The sequence below is a fragment of the Pyricularia grisea genome, chromosome I (genome assembly GCF_004355905.1).
Source record: "Pyricularia grisea strain NI907 chromosome I, whole genome shotgun sequence".
Classification (NCBI taxonomy): Eukaryota; Fungi; Ascomycota; class Sordariomycetes; order Magnaporthales; family Pyriculariaceae; genus Pyricularia; species Pyricularia grisea.
The window spans coordinates 3,802,016-3,820,647 of record NC_044973.1 but is presented as its reverse complement, the minus strand read 5'-3'; the positions used below and the strand labels follow the sequence as shown (position 1 = coordinate 3,820,647).

Here is an 18,632-nt window from a genome sequence, read left to right as displayed (position 1 = left end):
CTACTGCCAATTTCTTACCTGCCATACGCATACCAGAATAGCTTTGCGCACCTGCTCACCGCGGGTGATTCAGTAAAGCTGTAACAGGAAGAAGAGCTTGTCGAGAATGCTCAGGGTTATAGAGGCTGCAGCTCGGTGTACCTTATATACAATGTCCCTTTAGAGTATGAGAAGCTGCAATACAAGACTTGGCTTGAAAACTTTTGGAAGATCCAGCTGTGAAGTGACCCGTAATATAGATTTCGAACCTTCTACATCAGATTTAGCTCAGTCAAGGCGAATAACACAGTATCCAGCACAGGTTCAAGCAAAATCAGGATTAATAGTCTTGTCAGCCAATGGGACGAGATATCCCGTATTCAGCAGTGACGCTGAGGATAAGATCAATAATAAGATATCAGATAAGCTCCTACACCCACTCATGACCATTTGGCATGGTATTCTGTCTCGTTCCATCGGGCCCTTGTCTTTGATCCTCCGAGGGCTCCCGTTGCTCGACCGTAGTTGATGGCTCTTGGGCTTCCTTTGACATCTTCTTGTCTTTGCGCGACTTCTTCTCGCGGGGCGGCAACTCGGCAACCTTGTGCAGTCGCCAGCCTCCCGATTGGGATTCTTGCAAATCCCGTGCGAGCTTGAACTTGAGCAAAGACGCCCTCTCTTCCATATCTGCAACCCTGAGGCTCTTGGCTGCTCCCATATCTCTATCGTTCAATGGCGCATTGAAGAGGAGTGGCAGCGATGACGACTTCCAGTCCCCGCCCCATTCGGACCTGCGACCTCGCTCGATGGTCGCCAGTAGTAACATAATTTCGAGTAGCATCAACGACGCCGGGAAACTGATCCACTGCCACCGCACACCAATGCACGTGTCATTCTCCCATGCCACGCCTGTAGCCGGTGGGGTGAAAAACCCGGCAGATACATTCTCGGAACGCATCTGGGCCGACATGGCTAGTGTCAGGCCGGTAAACATTGTGTCAAATGTCACAACACTGCCATTGCCATTGTCGAATGCCCTGCGGAACCAAGGCTCGGCGTCTGAGAGAAGGAGTCCGATCTTGGGCTCTGCTATCTTTTCGGACAGGAAGGAGTGAAAACCGACATGAGTTTTCTCTGACACACCCCATATGCACTCTGGCTCGTACCACTGTTGAGGCTGTGGTAGTGCACTCGAGTTATATCGAGAATCTGCTATGGCCTGTGAATCCGCCAACACTAGTGTATGAGTCGACGTTCTAGTGTCAGATGGTTTGCACTTTTTTCGGGTACCATCTTGCAATGGATCAATGACAGTTGCAAATTTGATAATGGGGGGTTTATCGTCGTGATAAACCTCTTTTCCAGGCTGTAGTATCTCTGTTGACAAGACCGTCTCCTTGTATTGAGAGTTCCGAAAGCTGACTGAATACGTCTTCACGCATGGATTCAGCGTACAGCCAATGGCGAATGGAGTAAAGTTTCCCAGCGCATATTCGTTCCTCATAATGCATTCGAGATTGAAAAGTGGCTTGCTCGGTCCAAAATCGAGTTCAGTCGCGCAAGAAAGCAGCACATCAGCGGTTGTAACGGCTCCGGATGGCAAACTGTGTTGCGAACTGTTGTCTGCAATAATACTATACGATATATCTCGGCATGAATGACAAATCGATAAAGTTTTGAAAACAGCTCCGGTGTCGTCAGCTTTGAAGGTGCAGTTTCCAGTCGAGCAGAATGTCTCTACCGCCACAGAACTGTTCTCTGGAGGCTTCACAAGGCCCATGTACATCGATGCTTGCATGGAATCTCGTAGGTTTCCTTCGGTGGAAACCATTTCCGGGATAAACATTTCGTTAGTATTATCCGTGCGCATTGCGCCCGTGTAAGAGTTGATGCGCGGTATGAATGCTGTGGCTGATGAGACTGGCTGCTCGCATCTGTACAGTGAAATCAACGACTGCGAAAATGGATCCAGGGCGACCGCCGCGATCGTTATTATCGCACCAAGAGTAGCGAAGTATCTGTCAGAAAGTCGTGTTAAAATAAACCCTGGGCAAGGACTGTCGACAATTCTAGTATCGGAGGCATCAATGCTTACGATCGGGTAGGCCGGAACAGCTGCCCAACAAGGAGTGTGAGACAACCCCAAGGCCCGCGAGTTGCCAAGTCAAAATGAACCAGCTCATTCAACGATCGGACGTCGCTAGAGAACCGTAGCCATTTTATTTGTCCGATGGCTATATATGTAAAAGTTAGTTCGATGACCTCTAGGGGGCGAGTAAAAAAAAAAAAAAAAAACCCCAGAGGAGAGTACGGACATTCAGCCACTGGAAATACCAAACATGCTTTCATGATGGATGTGAATATAGCTACCATTGAGTTGATTGTGATTGGCAAAGCCCATTTTGTAGCTGAAAGGTTCTCGAATCTCTTGAGCACAATTATAATGGCGCCAAGGCAAATCATGGATATTATAGAGCTGGCAATTTCCTGCCACCAATTGCGCAGCCATGTTCTCTCTCGGGATACTCGTGGCTTTTGTAAATAGTCGCCGTCTGCCTCGACCTGGATCGTTTCTTCACTGGCAGTGTTGTGTAAGGCCTTCTTGGCTTTGGTAGAGGCAGTCGCATCTCGCATGGATGTGTACTGCCGTAGAGGGTGCACAAATGTTGTTGCTCGACTCAATGCCGACGTGGTGGGAGAGATTCCTTGTAACGTGTCATGGCGTAAAGGTTGTGCGAATGTAGTTGTTCGACTCAATGATGGCGTGGCCGGTGACATTTCCTGTACTGGGCACTGGGGCGAAGAGGTCTCTGTGTTGACTGTTCTCGAAGGAGGCATAGTTGTTGCCGGTGTGTCTGCCAGTCCCGTATGCGGAAGTGCGGGTTGAAATTCGTGCATGACGGGGCTTGACGATGTCAGCGGGGATACAGACATCTCTTCGTGTACTGTATCAAGCAGTACAGGATACACATATGGCCGTGCGTCGGTCGTGAAGTTCGAAGCAGCATGCGAACCATGATCCTGAGTAGGAGCCTCAGCCCAGGGAGGTGATGTGCCTCTAATCCCCGCGGCTGACTCTGCGGCTGTCGCTCCGTTCATGGTTCAAGTAAGGTTCGGCTCAAGATCCTGCCCGCTTGTTGATGGGACCCCAATAAAGTCAAGCAGATTTACCTAAAGTTTGAGTCCGGAAGTTGAGGCATCTTTATACAAGAGTAACAGCCTGAGCACCATGCCCTTTTGGGGGTCCATTACCAGGTACGTAAGTATACTGGGCGGCCTTGATAAAGCACCCACCGCGGGTCTGCGCGCTTAAGGCCTGCTGGGTCTGTTGAAGATATTCCCGGATTTTACAATGGCCCAATCGCCTCGTGAGGAACTATGGACCTCCCCAGAGCCTTGGCGATAGCCTTGCAAATAGGCACAGATTCTCCAATCATATTTCGCTGTTGGTCTTCAATAAGCGCCGTCGCGCTCTTGGCTGCAGACTTGATCGTAAGAATTCCAGCTCAGTGCTCCACATTACCCATGCTTCCATACCCCAAATTAGACTCGTCTGGCCTCTAGAGCGGCCAACATACCGGATGCTTCCTTTCCGCTCCAGGGCCATTGTTAGTCTCTAAATGATCTTGAGTAGAATATTCTGTCCAGAAGTTTAAGAGGCGGCTGTTATATACATGTGTATAGTTCACATGGGTGAATTTCAGTCGATGCTGCAAATGATCATTCGCATTGATCGCTGCCTCTAGCGGCTAGGCTCATTGATAGCAGAACCTAGCTAGCTTCATCAGGTATATTATGGAGTGAAGTTAGGTATGTTAGGGTCTGAACGACCAGAAGGCTTTGACAGAGACGGAGAGATGGAGATATAGAGAGGCGGGCACCTCGGTAGGCTTGGTATTAGGCTATGTGAACCGTTCCCAAAACACTTTGGCGGAAATGACTGATGGACAATGGGGTTGGGGTTGGGGATCGCGACTCGTGGTGGCTTGGGATTGTGGCTGGGCACAACCGAATTGGGGCTTCGGGAATCGTGATTTCTCCTAACCCTGATAAAAAAAAACCCCCCCTTGCAACCGTGCGGTACAGGACCCTCAAACTTCTCAAACTTACAGGCTCCACTAAATCCAGCCCAGAAACAAAATCGTCCTGCCAAGCCAGCGACTTGTGGCGTTCGTGTTTTGATTCTGCAGCTCACCTGCCAAGTCTGTCGACATACCCAAGGTCACTCTCCATTCAATCCCACCGCAAAGACTTTCTACTTATACAGGTAGAGGAGAGACGATCTGTACTTTATTTGTACTTCACTCTATTTTACTGTAGCCACGAATGGAAGTTGAACAGAGCCAATTTGCCACGTCCGGGCACCTACCTGCTTATATTAATTTCATTCCATGTTCTGCCAAGTTGCGCACGTGGGAATCGGGTGCAAAGGCGTTCGGAAAATTGATAGAGACATACCATGTGGCGTGTAGGTACCTGTATTCCATGCCCCTGTTTCTGGGCACATTTCGTGCGTGTGACGAACGGAAATCCCCCGCAGGTACAAACAAACACACGGAACCCTTGCAGCAGCATAGAAGAATCTTGGAACCACCGAACCTCCCTGTTCGACTTTTCTGCATTATGCCACAAGCTTGAAGCAAGGTGATCAACGGATTGCCAATTTGCATCAAGAGCGAAACATATCAGCGCTCAGCCGTCTGCCCGAGCTTCACTCGATATGGTGTAATCTCAAAACTGCATGCCCATTATATATATATGTTCAGGTTCTTTCAAGGGTAGTCCAGGCTATCTTCCGGTGCCATACAAATTGTAGTTAATTGCATTCATCACCCATGAATGCTTTTGTTGGATTATGGTACATCAGTAAAGAGCCCAGAAAATCCCGATTTGAATCATGCCATAATGATAACATGTTGATCTGACCATAGTCGCGTTACTATGATTGAGTATGTGACAGTATCCTGAGAGATAACCCCTTGCCCCACAATAACGGGTAAGCCAAGCTCCAAGCTACTGCCGGTAGAACCACTTGGAAACTTGACATTTTGCACGCACACTGGAGCAAGTGGACAACTACGAACATACATACATGACCCTGAGTCTGTACGTGATGCCCAGTCTCGACAGTAGGAGTCACATAGAGCAATGAACAATTTTAGGAGTTGGTTGAATGATCTCTAATATGTAGTACGAGGCGACATGTGCGCGGGAAATATATGTACATGTAAAATGAGATCGCTTCTAGAAACTGCGATGGGCGCTCCAAGACCGGCAGATGCCCCTGCCAGGTAGACAGTCCCATTAAAGACAGATTATAGCCTCGACTCCGCAATGCAAGCAAATGAAGACGGGTATGAAGAACAAAACAAAAAAAAAAACTGTTACCCTGTGTCTGTCTCTGATTTGAAGATGCGCTCATTTATGTTCTACCTCACCAATCAAGGTGATGGTTCTTCTATTGTTGCCTCTGCCTTTGCTGGCTTTTGGATGATGCAACCCTTTGGGATGATGCAAGCCTCTGGGTCTTTTTCTTCTGGCGGGAGGTAGAGTTGCCATTGCCAGCAGCGTTGTCAACAGCGTTGGCAGTGCCGTTACCGGCACCGCTGGTCTTGCCATTGTTGGCGATCAGAGTTGTGGTCGAGGCACCAGGGTTGCTAACCTTAGCACCCATAGCTGTAGCCAGCTGCTTGATGCGAGCGTCGACCTTGGTCGCAGCAGTCTCAACGCCATCACCTGCAGTGAGAGTAGGGTCAAGAGCCATCAGGTAGGCGGCGAGACCAGCGACGTGAGGCGAGGCCATCGAGGTACCCGAAAGCATCTTAGATCCCGTGTCACTCTTAGCGTCAACAGACAGTACGTTGACACCAGGTGCGAAGACGTCGACAACCGCACCGAAGTTGGAGAAGGAAGCCCTTTTGTCGGTCTTCTGGTCGATAGCACCGACAGTAATGGCACCAGTAGCGGAAGCCGGGCTAGAGTTGGCTGCGTCAACGTTCTCATTGCCAGCGGCAACAACGGGCACAACGCCGGCCTTGATCATAGAGTTGATGGCCTCGTTGACCGCGGTAGACTTGCTGCCACCAAGAGACATGTTCATGACGGCCTTGCGAGAAAGGTTCTTCTTGGTGACATCTTCAGCAACGAACGACATGCCCTGAATGACTCCACGGTTAGAACCACCGCCGTCGGCACCGAGAACCTTGACACCAACGAGGGTAGCCTTCTTTGCAACACCGAAAGTCTTGCCACCAATGGTTCCGGCACAGTGCGATCCGTGGCCGTTTTGGTCGGTGTCCTGATCGTCGAAATAATGGTTAGGTGTCTGAAAGTTTAACCAGACGTCAAAGATGAGCAAACTTACCACTTTGTCGATGAAGTTGGCAGCAAAGGAGGCACGGTTTTCGAACTCGGTGTGAGTGGTGCGGATACCGGTGTCGACAATGTAGACGGTGATGCCCTCGCCAGCGGAGTCGTCAAACCTGTACGTGCCCGAAGTACCAGGGTTGGGCTCTGACTGACTGAGACGTGCAAGACCATTGGGAGCTCCGGTCTCCGTCGCCTCTGCGCGCCTGGCAAGCGCTTTCATCCTCGTGAGTGCGGCTGGGGGAGGCTGCTCGGCAGCCCTCTCAACGACAGTGATTTGCATCGCTGCGTCGGCCTCGACATAGCGGACTGCCGGGTCCGCCATGATCTCCTGGATAGTGTCATCATCGGCATCAAGCATCAAGCCCCTCCAGGTTCCGATTTGGCACTTCGTTGCTGTTGTTGACAGGTCACGGCCGTCAAGTGACCTCTTGCCCAAGTTGCGCTTGGCAACCTTGGCCATGGCCGTGGCTTGGCTGTCATCGATGATCTTAGAGTCGAAGCTGCTGTTGTAAACAACGATATAGCTCTGCGGGATGATGTTCGCGGCGTTGATGTTTGAAACCTGAAAGCCGGTAGACTTGCCAGAGTCAGAGAAGCCCGTGCTGGGCAGAGCGGCGACCAACCCAGCGAGGGCGGCGAAGGGGGCGAGTATCGAGGAGATAGGAGCCATCTTGTCGGTTTAAAGGGTTGCTGCTGAGTGAACCTTTTTCGGAAGAGCGGGCGGCAAAGCTTAGATTGATATAACAAAATAGACTGTCACAGATTAAAAAAAGGCCTGTCTAGCTCTACTAGGAGAGGCCTGAAAAGTTGTTGTACAGTAAAGTCGAATATAAATACTCCCAGAGCACAGTAATGAAGGCGAACAGATGCTACACACGCGGCGCGTCGGCGGGCTGTCGTGTAGTAGGCGTAAGCTCTAATGCAAGAACAAGAACGCTATGGGTGCGGGAGTGTCCGGTATAAGCAGGACAAAGAAGCTGATCTCCCAAGCGGAAGTGAAGAACGTAAGATGAGAAAGGGAACAAAGGGGGGTAAGGGAAAAGAAAGACTGTCTAAACTTGCTGCGCCTGCTGCATGCTCCAACGAGAGAAACAAAAGAAGTTGAGGCTCCGAGCTGAGGGGAGGCGGAAGCTCAAGTAATAAAGGAGCTGTGGCAACTTGATTAAGATCAATGCCGATATATGGCAACCCCCTTGACCTGTGGAGTGACACCCCCCGAGTGACTAGACAGGGCTTCTGCCCAGGTCCCCAGGAAGGCGTCCACGGTATGGGAGGCCCGTCGTCTGAGGATGCGGGCATGATTGTGAGGATGGGGCGGATATTGGGACAGAGAGGGTCCCTGAATCATCAACATGCCGTACGTGGTTATCTGCAAGGGTGTATCAGAGGATTGGCAAGTGGAAGAGAACAGGGGCGTGTGCTTGTAAACTGGGTACGTGGTTTACGGTCATGATGGTTTTTGCTTTTGCGTGGCAGTCGTTGCAGAAGCGTTGTGTTTTGGCAGACTGGACTAATTAGGTAAGTACAGTGTACATAATCGGGTTTTCCCCTTCTGTCCTTTTTTGGCCGTGTCGTCAGAAAAAAAAAAAAAAAAAAAGACGTCTTGGTGCTTTGCTAACCCCTGCACTAAAACTAGGAACACCCCCTGCGCTGCAGCGGACCATCTTTGGAGCTAGGGGTAGGTGCGTGGTACAACATTAATGCGGGGCTACTTTGTACAAGAATCCCACCCAAGACAAGAGGCTCTGGAGCAGGCTGGGCTTGTGGCGTCGCTCTTGCAGGGGAAGTATTTCCGGTCAGACTCCAGCGTGGTGCGGGTACAATGACGGGTGAAACACCAAGCGACGGGGCACAACTGTCGGTCTAGGCTGAAATAGGGATTGGATCCCTGTGCCCCTTCCTCGGCCGAGACCCCAGCAAAAGATGGGGCTCCACCGATACAACGGTATTTTTATCCTCGTCAAACCTCTAATAACCTACTACCACAGGAAGCAAAAGCCCCTTTATATTAGGCAAGGTGGAAAACACGCTTCGGAGCACCCCGTTTGGTCAAAGGCCGTATTAGAAGGATAACGGGGGAGGGGGGGAGACCGAAACCGTGACCGAGCCGTGGCAGCTGGGCGTCTGCGGTCCATTGGAAAAGGCGAGATTGCAAACAAATAGGCATTGTTTCGAGCTGACCAGATTCGAGACTCAGTTGAGTTGGCATAGCATGGATGGGATCGGTATAGGAAATGGCTGGTCTGTTCCGTCTGATGGCCTTTTTGCCAGCACGGGACTGACACGACACTCGCAAATTTTAAGACAAGAGCCATTTAGCCAGTGATTAACTGAAAACTGAAAAGAAAACCACAGGGGCTTTCCACGGTAAGTCAACGTTCGCATGACAGATCGGGTTTCGTCAACCACCTAGTTTGGCGTGCGGACACCAGCACAACTACTCCGTACTGTACAAAGACAAGCCGAAATTAATCGGGGAAGCAACCTAACCGCCACCAGCGGGCCGCGGTGTGCCACGTCGGTGTCGTAGAGAATAAAAAACGCCTCAATATTAATATCAATGCACAACAACCGACAGTCCCAATTGAGATCGGTTTGCCCGACTGATGGAAAAACAGAACAATAGACAAGCAGTCAAACTACAGCCAAGAATCCCACATCCCTTGACACGCCAAGACATTTCGATGATGCAGTCTCCTTGCTGTAAATAGTACAGACTACCGCAGAATTTTGACTTTCAGCCAAGGTCGTTCGCGGCGGCTCGTGCTGAAGAGGCCAGCATGAATGGAGCTCCGAGGTTAACCTGTCACAAGACTCACAGCCTCCCTGAGGAACGTTTCTTAAGATCCTCTTCCTTAATGGGATTTTCGTGCCACAATTCCCAGTTCGAAAAGGGCCAGTCTCATTGGTTATGCATTTCATGTCCGTATGGCTTTCCATCTTTTTTAATTATTTTATCTTCGCAGCACCGTTTGATCAGACACCCGGTGTCATAATGTAAGATGTCAAGTAAGCCTCCTGCCTGTCGCAGGAACGTGCCAAGACTTCAGCTTACCTCTAGAACTAGTCTCTAGACCTAGAGTAAAGTGAAAGCTGCAGCGGCAAATGTCAGTCATTACCTACAGTAGCCAGAGTCAGGCAGGTACCGTACCTTAGTTAATCGCCGTATGCAAAGTACCCCGCCAATGCATAGCACCCGGAACGGCATAGCTACCTAAACAAGCAGCGTCCTCATACTCCGCGTGGCCTGCTTTGTCTGAACATACTTGCCAAGCTTGACTGAACTCATCCTCAAGATCTGACGAACAACTGCTACAATCACCCGAGAGATTAAAGTTCGGCCCATCGGTGGTTGGGTAAGTTGCTGCTGTCTATGTACTCTTTTTTTCTTATCTTTTTATTTATCTATTAATTTGAGACAGACACGTCGGTTTTCGGTACTTTGGGATTGGCTGTAATTTTCTTATTCGTTCCACAGGGCTGATCAATTACCCACGAAAGGTAGGCCAAAAACGGCGGCCGCATTTACTAAACCCGACCAACGGACAACGCACCCACCCAAAATAAATCCCAAGTCCATGGTGCTTGGAATGGACAGGGTGCATTGCGGTCTCTGAAAAGCGCCAACGACCAAAGTTTAAAAAGTCTATTCCAACCAGCGCCTGTTGCAACACCGATGCATGCCTCCAGCCTGCAAAAGATCGCCATTTCGTTCGCCAGCCTTCCTCGGGGTGGCTTGGTTGGTAAAATAGAAAGTGCACCCGATGCTGTTGGTAGACGTTTTACATATTTAAAAACGCCACTGACCTTTTTTTGGCAAGCGGTTCTTTTTTTGTGAGACAACACTTTCGCCGTTCGTCAGCGTTCGTCAGCGTTCGTCAGCGACACGTAAAGACGTATGTCTACCTAGTGATCCAAAAAGGGACTGGTGAGACTTGTAATGCATACTTGATTGGAGGCAATTCAACTTTTTTTTTTTTTTTTTTTTTTTTTTTTTTTTTGTCACGGCAAACTGGGCCTTAGCTCCCAAGGTTTCCTAGCAGCCGCTTGCAAGGGCTTGCCTTTGCTAGACCGGTCCATATTGGTTTGGCATTAACTGGTTGCTGTGGTTCGACCTCTATGCACATTTCGCGGGGCCATTGTGACGCTATCGCCCTGAATTGCATCCACTGGGGTTCCTTTGACATTTAATTTGACAGGATAGTGCCTGCTAAACACGGCTACCGTTTGCCGTACTAAAACTGTAGCTGTGGCTTTCTTTCTTGCATGCGGGCTGTTTACATAGTACTCCATCACGTGTGTATGCACGTCTTTTGTTTTAAGAGCAATTGCTTTTCTTGCCATTGACAAATGTTGCACAGCATCCTGCAATCTTTCCCCAAGTATTCTGTAGATTGCCCAGTGCGACCACCCCTAACCAATAATTCCTTCAGCGGTGCCACCTGCATGGGGGTAAACGAAATTTCAATCCGCTAGTTGACGACAGGCGAGGATTTGAGAGGAGCTATGCGATGGGTAGCGTGTTGCATCAATGCAGGGCTGGAATATTTTGATGTTTCCCAATTGGGTAGTTTTGCACAAAATCGCTTCGAGGGAAAGTGCACCAGCCAAATTGCGTTCGTTAAGTAGAGGTTCCAGCAAACCTCAGGGGTCAGTTTCAGTGGTGCAAAGAAGGGCCCAGAGGTACTACTATATTGTGGGGTACCTATCTTTCGCCGCCAAGATCTCGTCCCTGGACAAGACAAGGTCCAGCCCATGCAACCACCATGGCTTGCATGGGTAGGCATGCGACGTGGCGATTGGTTTTTGGACGCACTCCATTCCATTCTTTCCTTTTTTCCCTTCAGGGGCTGACTGCCAAGACTGCTTACTACTTCGTATTTATTTCCATGGTTCCAGATGCCATTTGATAAGCTCCAAACAATGGTATGTGATATCGCCGCTGCGGAATGTGGGAGAGGTTCGGGATGAAAGCAAAAGGACGATACACATCGCGAGGAGGGTGAGATGATCATGGACAATAGACATGGACAAGTGTTACGGAGAGATTAAGATAAGTGGAGTTTACTTACCTAGTATTGGTTCACTGAAAGGTATCGAGATATTATCCATACCAGTAGAGTTATTTGCGGCAGTGAACCGATTTGCGACCTTTTTGTTTCGTACAAGGGCCTACCTACTCTAAAGTTAGGTACCTACCGCACTGTCCTGGCAAGCCTGGGCTACTAATTACATACTTCTACCCCTCAATTCGAAGCTCATAGTGGAGGTGGGATGACAGGCTCAGATGACAAGAGCGCAAAATAAGTGAGCATTAGTGAGAAAGCTAACCAGCTTGGAATCCAATGGTAATTGGTGGCCTCAGGCCTCAGGCTTACTACACCTTTGCCATCCATGGTGATCCTGAAACACTTGAACCCATGGTATGGTATGTTCGGCCAATTTTACGATGACATTGTTTAATGTCCACCGATGTTCTTCTGCTTTGGGGATCTGCCAAGACCTTCGAGACGCGAATGGGAATTGGCCCACAATGTCGTCGATCATATCTCGGTTCTTACTGCTAATTATGGGGTTTTCTTTTGCAACTCTTTGTTTTTCCCTCCACTAGAAATATGCATTTTTGCCAAGCCAAACCTGTCTGTTACAGCTGCAAGGCGGGAGAACAAAACAACAAAACATTCTCAAGCCAGCCTGGGGAAGGGGGCGAAAAGAAAGAAAAAAAGGGATGGCAGCTCGCCAATCCGCATCTGCCTGCCCTCAAACGAGAGCCTGCCTGTATTGGATCGGAAAAGAGGCGCCAAGAGCAGATTGCCGCCCACATGTTTAATGTATGTTCAGCCGACCAGGAATAACGGCCTGTCACTCTCTCTCAATTTGTATATGACAGGCTTTGTTATTTTTCGATGACGACGACTCTCGAGGAGGGGCTTGTTTGTTGTTTTTCTGTCTCGACTAAATAAGTTATTTAATTCGATGGTAGGTTCCACGAAGCGCCGGCATCACAATCAAATCAACACACACAACACACAGACAACGCTCTCCGACGTATGACATGTTGATCCTGTTCCTGATAAGCCTACACCCTCATTCAGATAGAAGGATCTGAGATCTGCCAATCCCTTTTTCAAAGTCGTTCGCTCCTACATGGTAACCTGGCGCGGGCATGGTCCGTAAGCATTCATCGGCATGTAAGCATGCTGCTCTACGTTAAAGTCAAGGCAAACCCGCAATGGATTATTCAATGTTCAGACCACCATTCAAGGTATGGTAGCAAGGTAGATGCCCTTCGCTTAGAAGGATGAGAGTGGATGAAGCTGGTCTGTGTTCTATAGACTTCTCCATCCGCGCCGTCCAGCCGGTTCGGTCATCCTTTCGTTTTCGTTACCCTGTCTTGCCTGTTCATGCCGCTTCTGCCCCTCCTGTTGCCTGCCTTGAGCTGCAACTTCGTCTGATATGCCTCAGCGCGTCAAAATCCTTATTTAGTCATTGCCTCTGGTATCTCGGTACGATGGGTTGTATGCACGGACAGGTGCCCATGGAGCCCTGTTGTTATGCCGGTATGTGTAGATACCTTTTAAAAAGAATATGCCTCTAAATAACTTTCCAAATTTGTACAAACCCAGAAACTTTCTGATGGGGGCATTATGTCTGACACAAGCTTCTGACAGTGAGTTTCTACAGCGGGTCTTTTCCCATCTCCATACTGTTACACGTGCATACTCTGAAGCTTAGGGCTAAGTTGGGATTCCAGCTATCGGCTTCCGCCGCTATAACTCATTTGGGGTAATGGTAGTAAACTACACAAATTGAGATAAAGAATAAATAGAAACGTCATGGAATTTTAACTTGCCAATTAGAACTATACTAGGTCTAGATAGTACGTATTCGCTCTCTGTAGTACGCATTAGGGCTTGGGTGCAGTTGCAGCATAGTGTATCGGGCGTCCTTCCGTCATGTCCGGCTATCCGCCTGTCTGGCAGCAATGGAACCGTTTGAGCCGTTGTAGATCTTTTATGTCTAAAGGCGTATTCGGTGTTTCTGCCATGTAATGTGCGGTAAGCTGCCTGCATAGCTGCCAGGTTTTGTTTTTTTTACAATATTGTCTCCGGATCTGACACTCGGACACTGTTGCTCTTCGTGTGCAAAAAGGCCGACCGTCCAATAACAACTGGAAGATGTGCACCGTCTGGTCATCCACGATATGTTTTCAACTTGATCACCGTTGAAAGTCACCGCAAATCACCAAAGAATGGGCCGCGGCTTTTCCCACTTACCACGGGACAAAAACCTGATTTATTACCTGCTTGCCTTGGGTGTGTCAACGGATGACTACGGACACGTCTCACAAACCTCAAACAAGACGATGCTCTGCCACATTCAACACGCTTCGCATATATTTCCACCAAGCCACGAAATGGTTGTACGTGAGACCCCTCTACTAGCCCATCACTTCAACATGTTGACATCAACTTGATATCCCAATGTCCCTATTTATCAAGTCCTTGGAGATGTTACTCTAAACACTCGACTCACTTCACGTATCAGCACTTTCGATTATTACACGTACTACCCAAATGGGAGTCATTTGTTTTTCCCACACTTGTCATTTCAATAGGGAAACATATCAAAGCCTGACTTGGGAGACCACTTACTGACTGACTCGACACAACCATCCGGACTCGTGGATAATGATAAATAGCACACGAGCACACACAGACTTACCGTCAGGTCATGAAGCCTGACACACCGACACTCTTCTGTGCAAAGTCAGTCGTGCGCTCTGCTCAACGTCGACGAGTTGGGTTTGTGCAGCGTCGTGCGCATTCTTGCATTAGGTCGGCAGGCAACACTGTACAGGTAGGACCGATCGATTCGGGTCCAATGCTAGCTGACAGAAGAAGAAACAGAGAAACAGAGAAACCAAACAAGGAGGGAAAGGGAAAAAAAAAGAAAAAAAGAAACATTTTCCTTTGCATTCATGACTTGCAAGTCAAGAAAGCCCTCAAACATGCGCACGGCTGAGCCGATCTGGTCAGGTCTAGGTTGCCAACAACCTTGAAGAATTTTTTTTGGGGGAAAATTAAAGGTAAAATAGGTTATCTTTGTTTGACCATGTCCGATTTCCCCGTGCCGAAGGAAGATATTACGGAGTAAGGTGCTGATGATGAAATGGAAAGGGAAAAGGCTCGCCATACATTGTTGCCCGATCACGGATCCAACTGCCGGACCCCGACAGACAGGGGCGGGAGTATATTCCGATCGTCTTGTCCAATCACCCGATGAGAACCCGCAAGTTTTGCTAGATCCAACCAATCGTTGTGCCACAACACAGCGTCGCATCGGGTGCACCTCCACTCGCCCACCTGCGATGGCCCCGGTTTGTCTAGTGGACTGTGTGTGGCTCATGGGCCATGCAATCAATCTACGCGGTTTCGCGTTTGTCCTATTTGTAGATGCATGTGTACGAAATTGGTGTTAAATAAGGAACTAGACAGAATGGAGCACATGCTCGCCAATCTCTCAATACAAAATATTCAAAATTTCTCAGCGATTCCATCGGCAACTGAACCAGTGGAATGACTGTCTTGGTGTGCATTGTCGGTGAAATTCCCCTCAGCTCCGACGAATGAAAAAATTTGAGACTTAAGCCAGCCGAGAGGGGCGGAGAGTGAGGGATGGATCAGGCTTGAATTGGGAGTCAATGCGTCTCGACTTGTGGCCAGCCTGCAATCAAACTATTCGACGTTAGGTTAGAAAGAAAACATGCGAGTTTCTGCCTACACCAAAGCTTCTCTTTTGCACCTCGTGACCAGAAGAGAGTCAGGGAAGAAAATTTCAACTCATTCGTAGACCACTGAAGCAAGCCGTACAACTGACCTTACCAACCTATCTATCCTATCCCTTCACTCGAAGCAACAAGCACATTTCAACCAACTTCCATCACGCAACAACTGCAACACCTAATCCCAGCGCTTGGTGATTCAGAACGAGTGCACTGCTGCGCCCCCACACAGTCAGTTTTGGGCACAAGCCGGCCAATCTCTGTCGACCTTGGTCTCACGCGACCGTCTAGGCCTATCCTATCTTCACTCTAATTTGTCTGCTGCATTGTACCAGCAATCGGCCCCAGCGAAACCGAACCGGACCCGAGGAAGAGCCTGGAACAAGAAAAAAAAAAAAAAACAATCCATTGCTGCCATCAGAAATAAACTGGACGTCATTCAATCAGCGTACCTACTGACAGTAAACAACCAAATCGCCTAACAGCTGTCACGTAGCGTCTTGGTGCCTGTCGTCGTTGGGGCCGACGAACACTACTACCAAACCCCACCGAGCAGAGCGAGCGAAACAACAACATCAGCGTATCCGTCGTCGTATCTCGGGATTTCGCTACGACGAGAGAACCACCCCACTCTCATACCGCGTACTGACCAACAATATCGCACCATACCGTACTTTACCATCCATCTGTCGATTCTTTTGCATCCATCCCATCGTCCATCTATCTCTTCTTGACCTTGGACACGCTGCCGACAAGATTGATTCCTCCCGGCATTACTGCTCCCCTTGTCGGGGAATCATCTTCCTGGTCCTTACGCGTGCCCTGCAGGCCATGACGCCCAGAGGGCCTGGCTGAAACCCCCCGTTCCTATCTGTTCAGATCAAAGATGGAAACCACGACTCTGTCTCGCCGGCAGTCACTCGTGTCCCCCACAGAAGAAGCCCACCTCCCAACCTCGACGGTGGACGACATCCGCATCGAACCCCGATCGGCAAGAACCTCGAGCGACCGTCCGCCGTCACTGCACGCGGCCGCAGATGACGGCAGCAAGGTTGCAGCCACCGCCGAGCTGGCCTCGATTATGACCATCGTGTCCAACCCCGTTTCCCCCGGTCCCTCCAGTCCTCCACTCAACGAAGGTGTGCGGCCCCAAGACTTTATCCCGCCCGCCCGGCCAAGCAGCACACCTTTCCCTCAACCAGAGCCCCGAAACGCAGAGATAAAATGCACGAGCTGTCCGGCCGGCGCCGCACCGCACGATGCACACATGCAGGACATGGACGCCTGGGACGATCCGTCTCTGCTGTTGCAGCAGCAGCCGGCGGTCCGGGCAGGCCTTCATTTCCATGACCTACCGCCCGAGATACACGAGTGCATTCTTGATCACCTGTTTGGGTATCGCGTTTCGGCGACTTCAAAAAGTTCGGTGGGCATGCACTCTGTCACCAAGAGCTGGAGCACTGCGCTTCGGCATTCGAGGAGAAGGGAACTTTCAGAACTGGCCCTCGTTAGCAGTGTTTGGCGTGCCCTGATTCAAGAGCGTCTGTATCGGCATATCAAGATAAAGGCTACCGTGGGGTCAGTAAATGGCGCCCTTGTTTGGTTCGCCCAAAGACCGCATCTGCGACCATACGTGAGGCATGTCGAAGTCTGGTTTCCCGTGTTCCAACCCAAGCCTGGTTCACCAGCAACCATGGTGCTACAGGCCACTTCTACTCTGCCTACCGTTACTGTTGATGGCCTATCGGCTTCTTCCTATGTTCTACCTGTCGATAACTGCTCTCTAGACGAGACCTTTTATTTTGTCGGCACAACGTTCCCAGAAGTTACAGTGTTGACGTTGGAGGGTGGGGAGCGGAAGAAAGCGCCTAAGGTCACCCACTTTGTGTATGGCGACTCCACACGGCGGGCACAGGAAGCGTCATCGCAATACTCTCCGTTCTGGGAATCGACCGTTTCCGAAAATGTGGAAAGGATCATGCCGAAGGTCCCATCCGTGAGGACTTTGGTATGCAAGGGCCAGTGGAACCTGATACGAAGCGAGGAGGACTTCCAGCACATCATGTCTGCCCTGCCAAATCTACAAGAGTGGCATGGGACGTACAATAAGCCCAAGTCAAAGAGCTATCTGACCATGGCCGAGATTCTGCCGCGCCTGCCGCCACAGCTAAAGCAGCTGCACCTGTATCTGGAGGCCGACTACCGGCGCGAGCTTTCTTTCCCGGCTTACTTCGTCAAGGTCACAAACCGACTGCATTTCTGTCAGCGGCTGGGTCTTGCAGCACTTGGGAAGCCTGGAAGCCCTAGTATTGAGCACCTGTCGTACACTGGGCGCGTGTGCCGGACCTTTTTCGACGTGTTGGCGCAGTCGGCTGACCCCCGATCAACGAGACTTAAGAGCATCGACTTGACCGTGAAGAACTGCTGCCGACAGGTGCAGATTTGGAATGAGACAGGGTCGGGGATCATGGATGTCAAATTCATCGCCGCGTTCGAGGCGTTGGTTTTGGCTGGAATCAAGGCACTCAAGAGGCTCAGGGCACTTGAGTACTTGCGGATCAGATATGTTGATCTCGGTATGATTTTTTCCACTTCTCCTCGCAGTTTTACCTCTAATATACTGACATCAGCCATGTGGTTTCTCAGACTCTCCGATCCCCGCCTTGAACCCTTATTTCATCCTCCGTCGTGATGGCTGGTGCGAGGGTGTCTGGAGTGACAAGATAGTTCGGGCACTGCAGGCTTCAAGGCCCGAGGCCCGCTTCCGTGACCTTTCAGACATTCCAAGCTTCATAGGTTTCGGCAAGGACGGCCGGGTCGTCATCAGTGCCGAAAGCATGGGCAAGGTTACATCTTTCAAGCTCGACAACTACCGCTACCTCAGCGCCGGTGGCGGGTTTGTTGTGGCGGCTTGAGCTCTACAAAATCAAGGGGTGAAGCCCACGAAGCAATCTCTACATTTTTTTTCTCCTTTGTTGCAGCAAGAGCAGCTCCCCTCGAAACTGGGGAGGCCATCGTCCCCATCCCCTCTCCGTGTGGTCTACGGATCTGGATTAATCATGTCGTCTTTTTTTTTCTTTACCTCTCCCCCTTTGTTGACTGGGTCACACATTGCATATCGGATCTCTATCTCTCTCTTTTTTTTTTCTGTTTCTCTTTTTGCTGCTTTGAAATGGCATTTTGCTCGAGGAAATCATGGTGTTAAATAATAGGAGCAATTCGAAACAAGGAGCCATGGTGGGATGTGTGTTATTTTGTCGAAAAGGATCACTGCACTACTGGTTGCTCTTTACTTTCTTTTTTCTTGGACAGTGGCGGATAGTACTGGGATGGGTGAAACTCATAGATGGCGATAAATAGCTGACAATTTTCCATTATCTTGATTTTTGCTGTGACTCTGGTGAGAACCTGGAAGTTGCAAGTTAGAGGATGACATCCGTGGATGTGAAAGTAGGGTTACAACGACACCCTTGGATTGCTTCTGCTGAGTGTTAAAAGC

At 49.7% G+C, this 18,632-nt stretch overlaps 6 protein-coding genes across 6 annotated transcripts; 3 read left to right on the top strand and 3 right to left on the bottom strand.

Moving 5' to 3' along the window:
• Positions 1–409: 409 nt before the first annotated feature.
• On the bottom strand, positions 410–1,483 carry PgNI_06203 (uncharacterized protein; the record flags this gene model as incomplete). Its single annotated transcript, XM_031126229.1, has 2 exons — positions 410–1,215; positions 1,435–1,483. The coding sequence occupies 2 exons, from the start codon at positions 1,481–1,483 to the stop codon at positions 410–412; spliced, it is 855 nt and encodes a 284-aa protein (XP_030982650.1).
• A 715-nt stretch (positions 1,484–2,198) lies between these two features.
• On the bottom strand, positions 2,199–3,078 carry PgNI_06201 (uncharacterized protein; the record flags this gene model as incomplete). Its single annotated transcript, XM_031126227.1, has 2 exons — positions 2,199–2,213; positions 2,350–3,078. The coding sequence occupies 2 exons, from the start codon at positions 3,076–3,078 to the stop codon at positions 2,199–2,201; spliced, it is 744 nt and encodes a 247-aa protein (XP_030982652.1).
• Positions 2,612–3,030, top strand: PgNI_06202 (uncharacterized protein; the record flags this gene model as incomplete). Its single annotated transcript, XM_031126228.1, has 2 exons — positions 2,612–2,845; positions 2,938–3,030. 2 exons carry the CDS (start codon positions 2,612–2,614, stop codon positions 3,028–3,030), a joined length of 327 nt encoding a protein of 108 aa, XP_030982651.1.
• A 2,359-nt stretch (positions 3,079–5,437) lies between the features above and the next one.
• On the bottom strand, positions 5,438–7,018 carry PgNI_06200 (uncharacterized protein; the record flags this gene model as incomplete). The annotated part of the gene is made up of 2 exons (XM_031126226.1): positions 5,438–6,277; positions 6,344–7,018. The coding sequence occupies 2 exons, from the start codon at positions 7,016–7,018 to the stop codon at positions 5,438–5,440; spliced, it is 1,515 nt and encodes a 504-aa protein (XP_030982653.1).
• Positions 7,019–11,815: 4,797 nt separating this feature from the next.
• On the top strand, positions 11,816–13,138 carry PgNI_06199 (uncharacterized protein). Its single transcript, XM_031126225.1, has 3 exons — positions 11,816–12,179; positions 12,332–12,908; positions 13,020–13,138. The coding sequence occupies exons 1-2, from the start codon at positions 11,821–11,823 to the stop codon at positions 12,408–12,410; spliced, it is 438 nt and encodes a 145-aa protein (XP_030983128.1). The 5' UTR covers positions 11,816–11,820; the 3' UTR covers positions 12,411–12,908; positions 13,020–13,138.
• A 2,003-nt stretch (positions 13,139–15,141) lies between these two features.
• PgNI_06198 (uncharacterized protein) lies at positions 15,142–18,516 on the top strand. The gene is made up of 2 exons (XM_031126224.1): positions 15,142–17,709; positions 17,780–18,516. The coding sequence occupies exons 1-2, from the start codon at positions 16,020–16,022 to the stop codon at positions 18,046–18,048; spliced, it is 1,959 nt and encodes a 652-aa protein (XP_030983129.1). The 5' UTR covers positions 15,142–16,019; the 3' UTR covers positions 18,049–18,516.
• Positions 18,517–18,632: the final 116 nt, after the last annotated feature.

Coding starts and splice junctions, on each gene's coding strand:
- PgNI_06199 (XM_031126225.1), top strand. CDS start 11,821: ATGTTCTTCTGCTTTGGGGATCTGCCAAGACCTTCGAGACGCGAATGG. Junction 12,180..12,331: donor TTGCCGCCCACATGTTTAAT/GTATGTTCAGCC, acceptor ATTCGATGGTAG/GTTCCACGAAGCGCCGGCAT.
- PgNI_06198 (XM_031126224.1), top strand. CDS start 16,020: ATGGAAACCACGACTCTGTCTCGCCGGCAGTCACTCGTGTCCCCCACA. Junction 17,710..17,779: donor GATCAGATATGTTGATCTCG/GTATGATTTTTT, acceptor GTGGTTTCTCAG/ACTCTCCGATCCCCGCCTTG.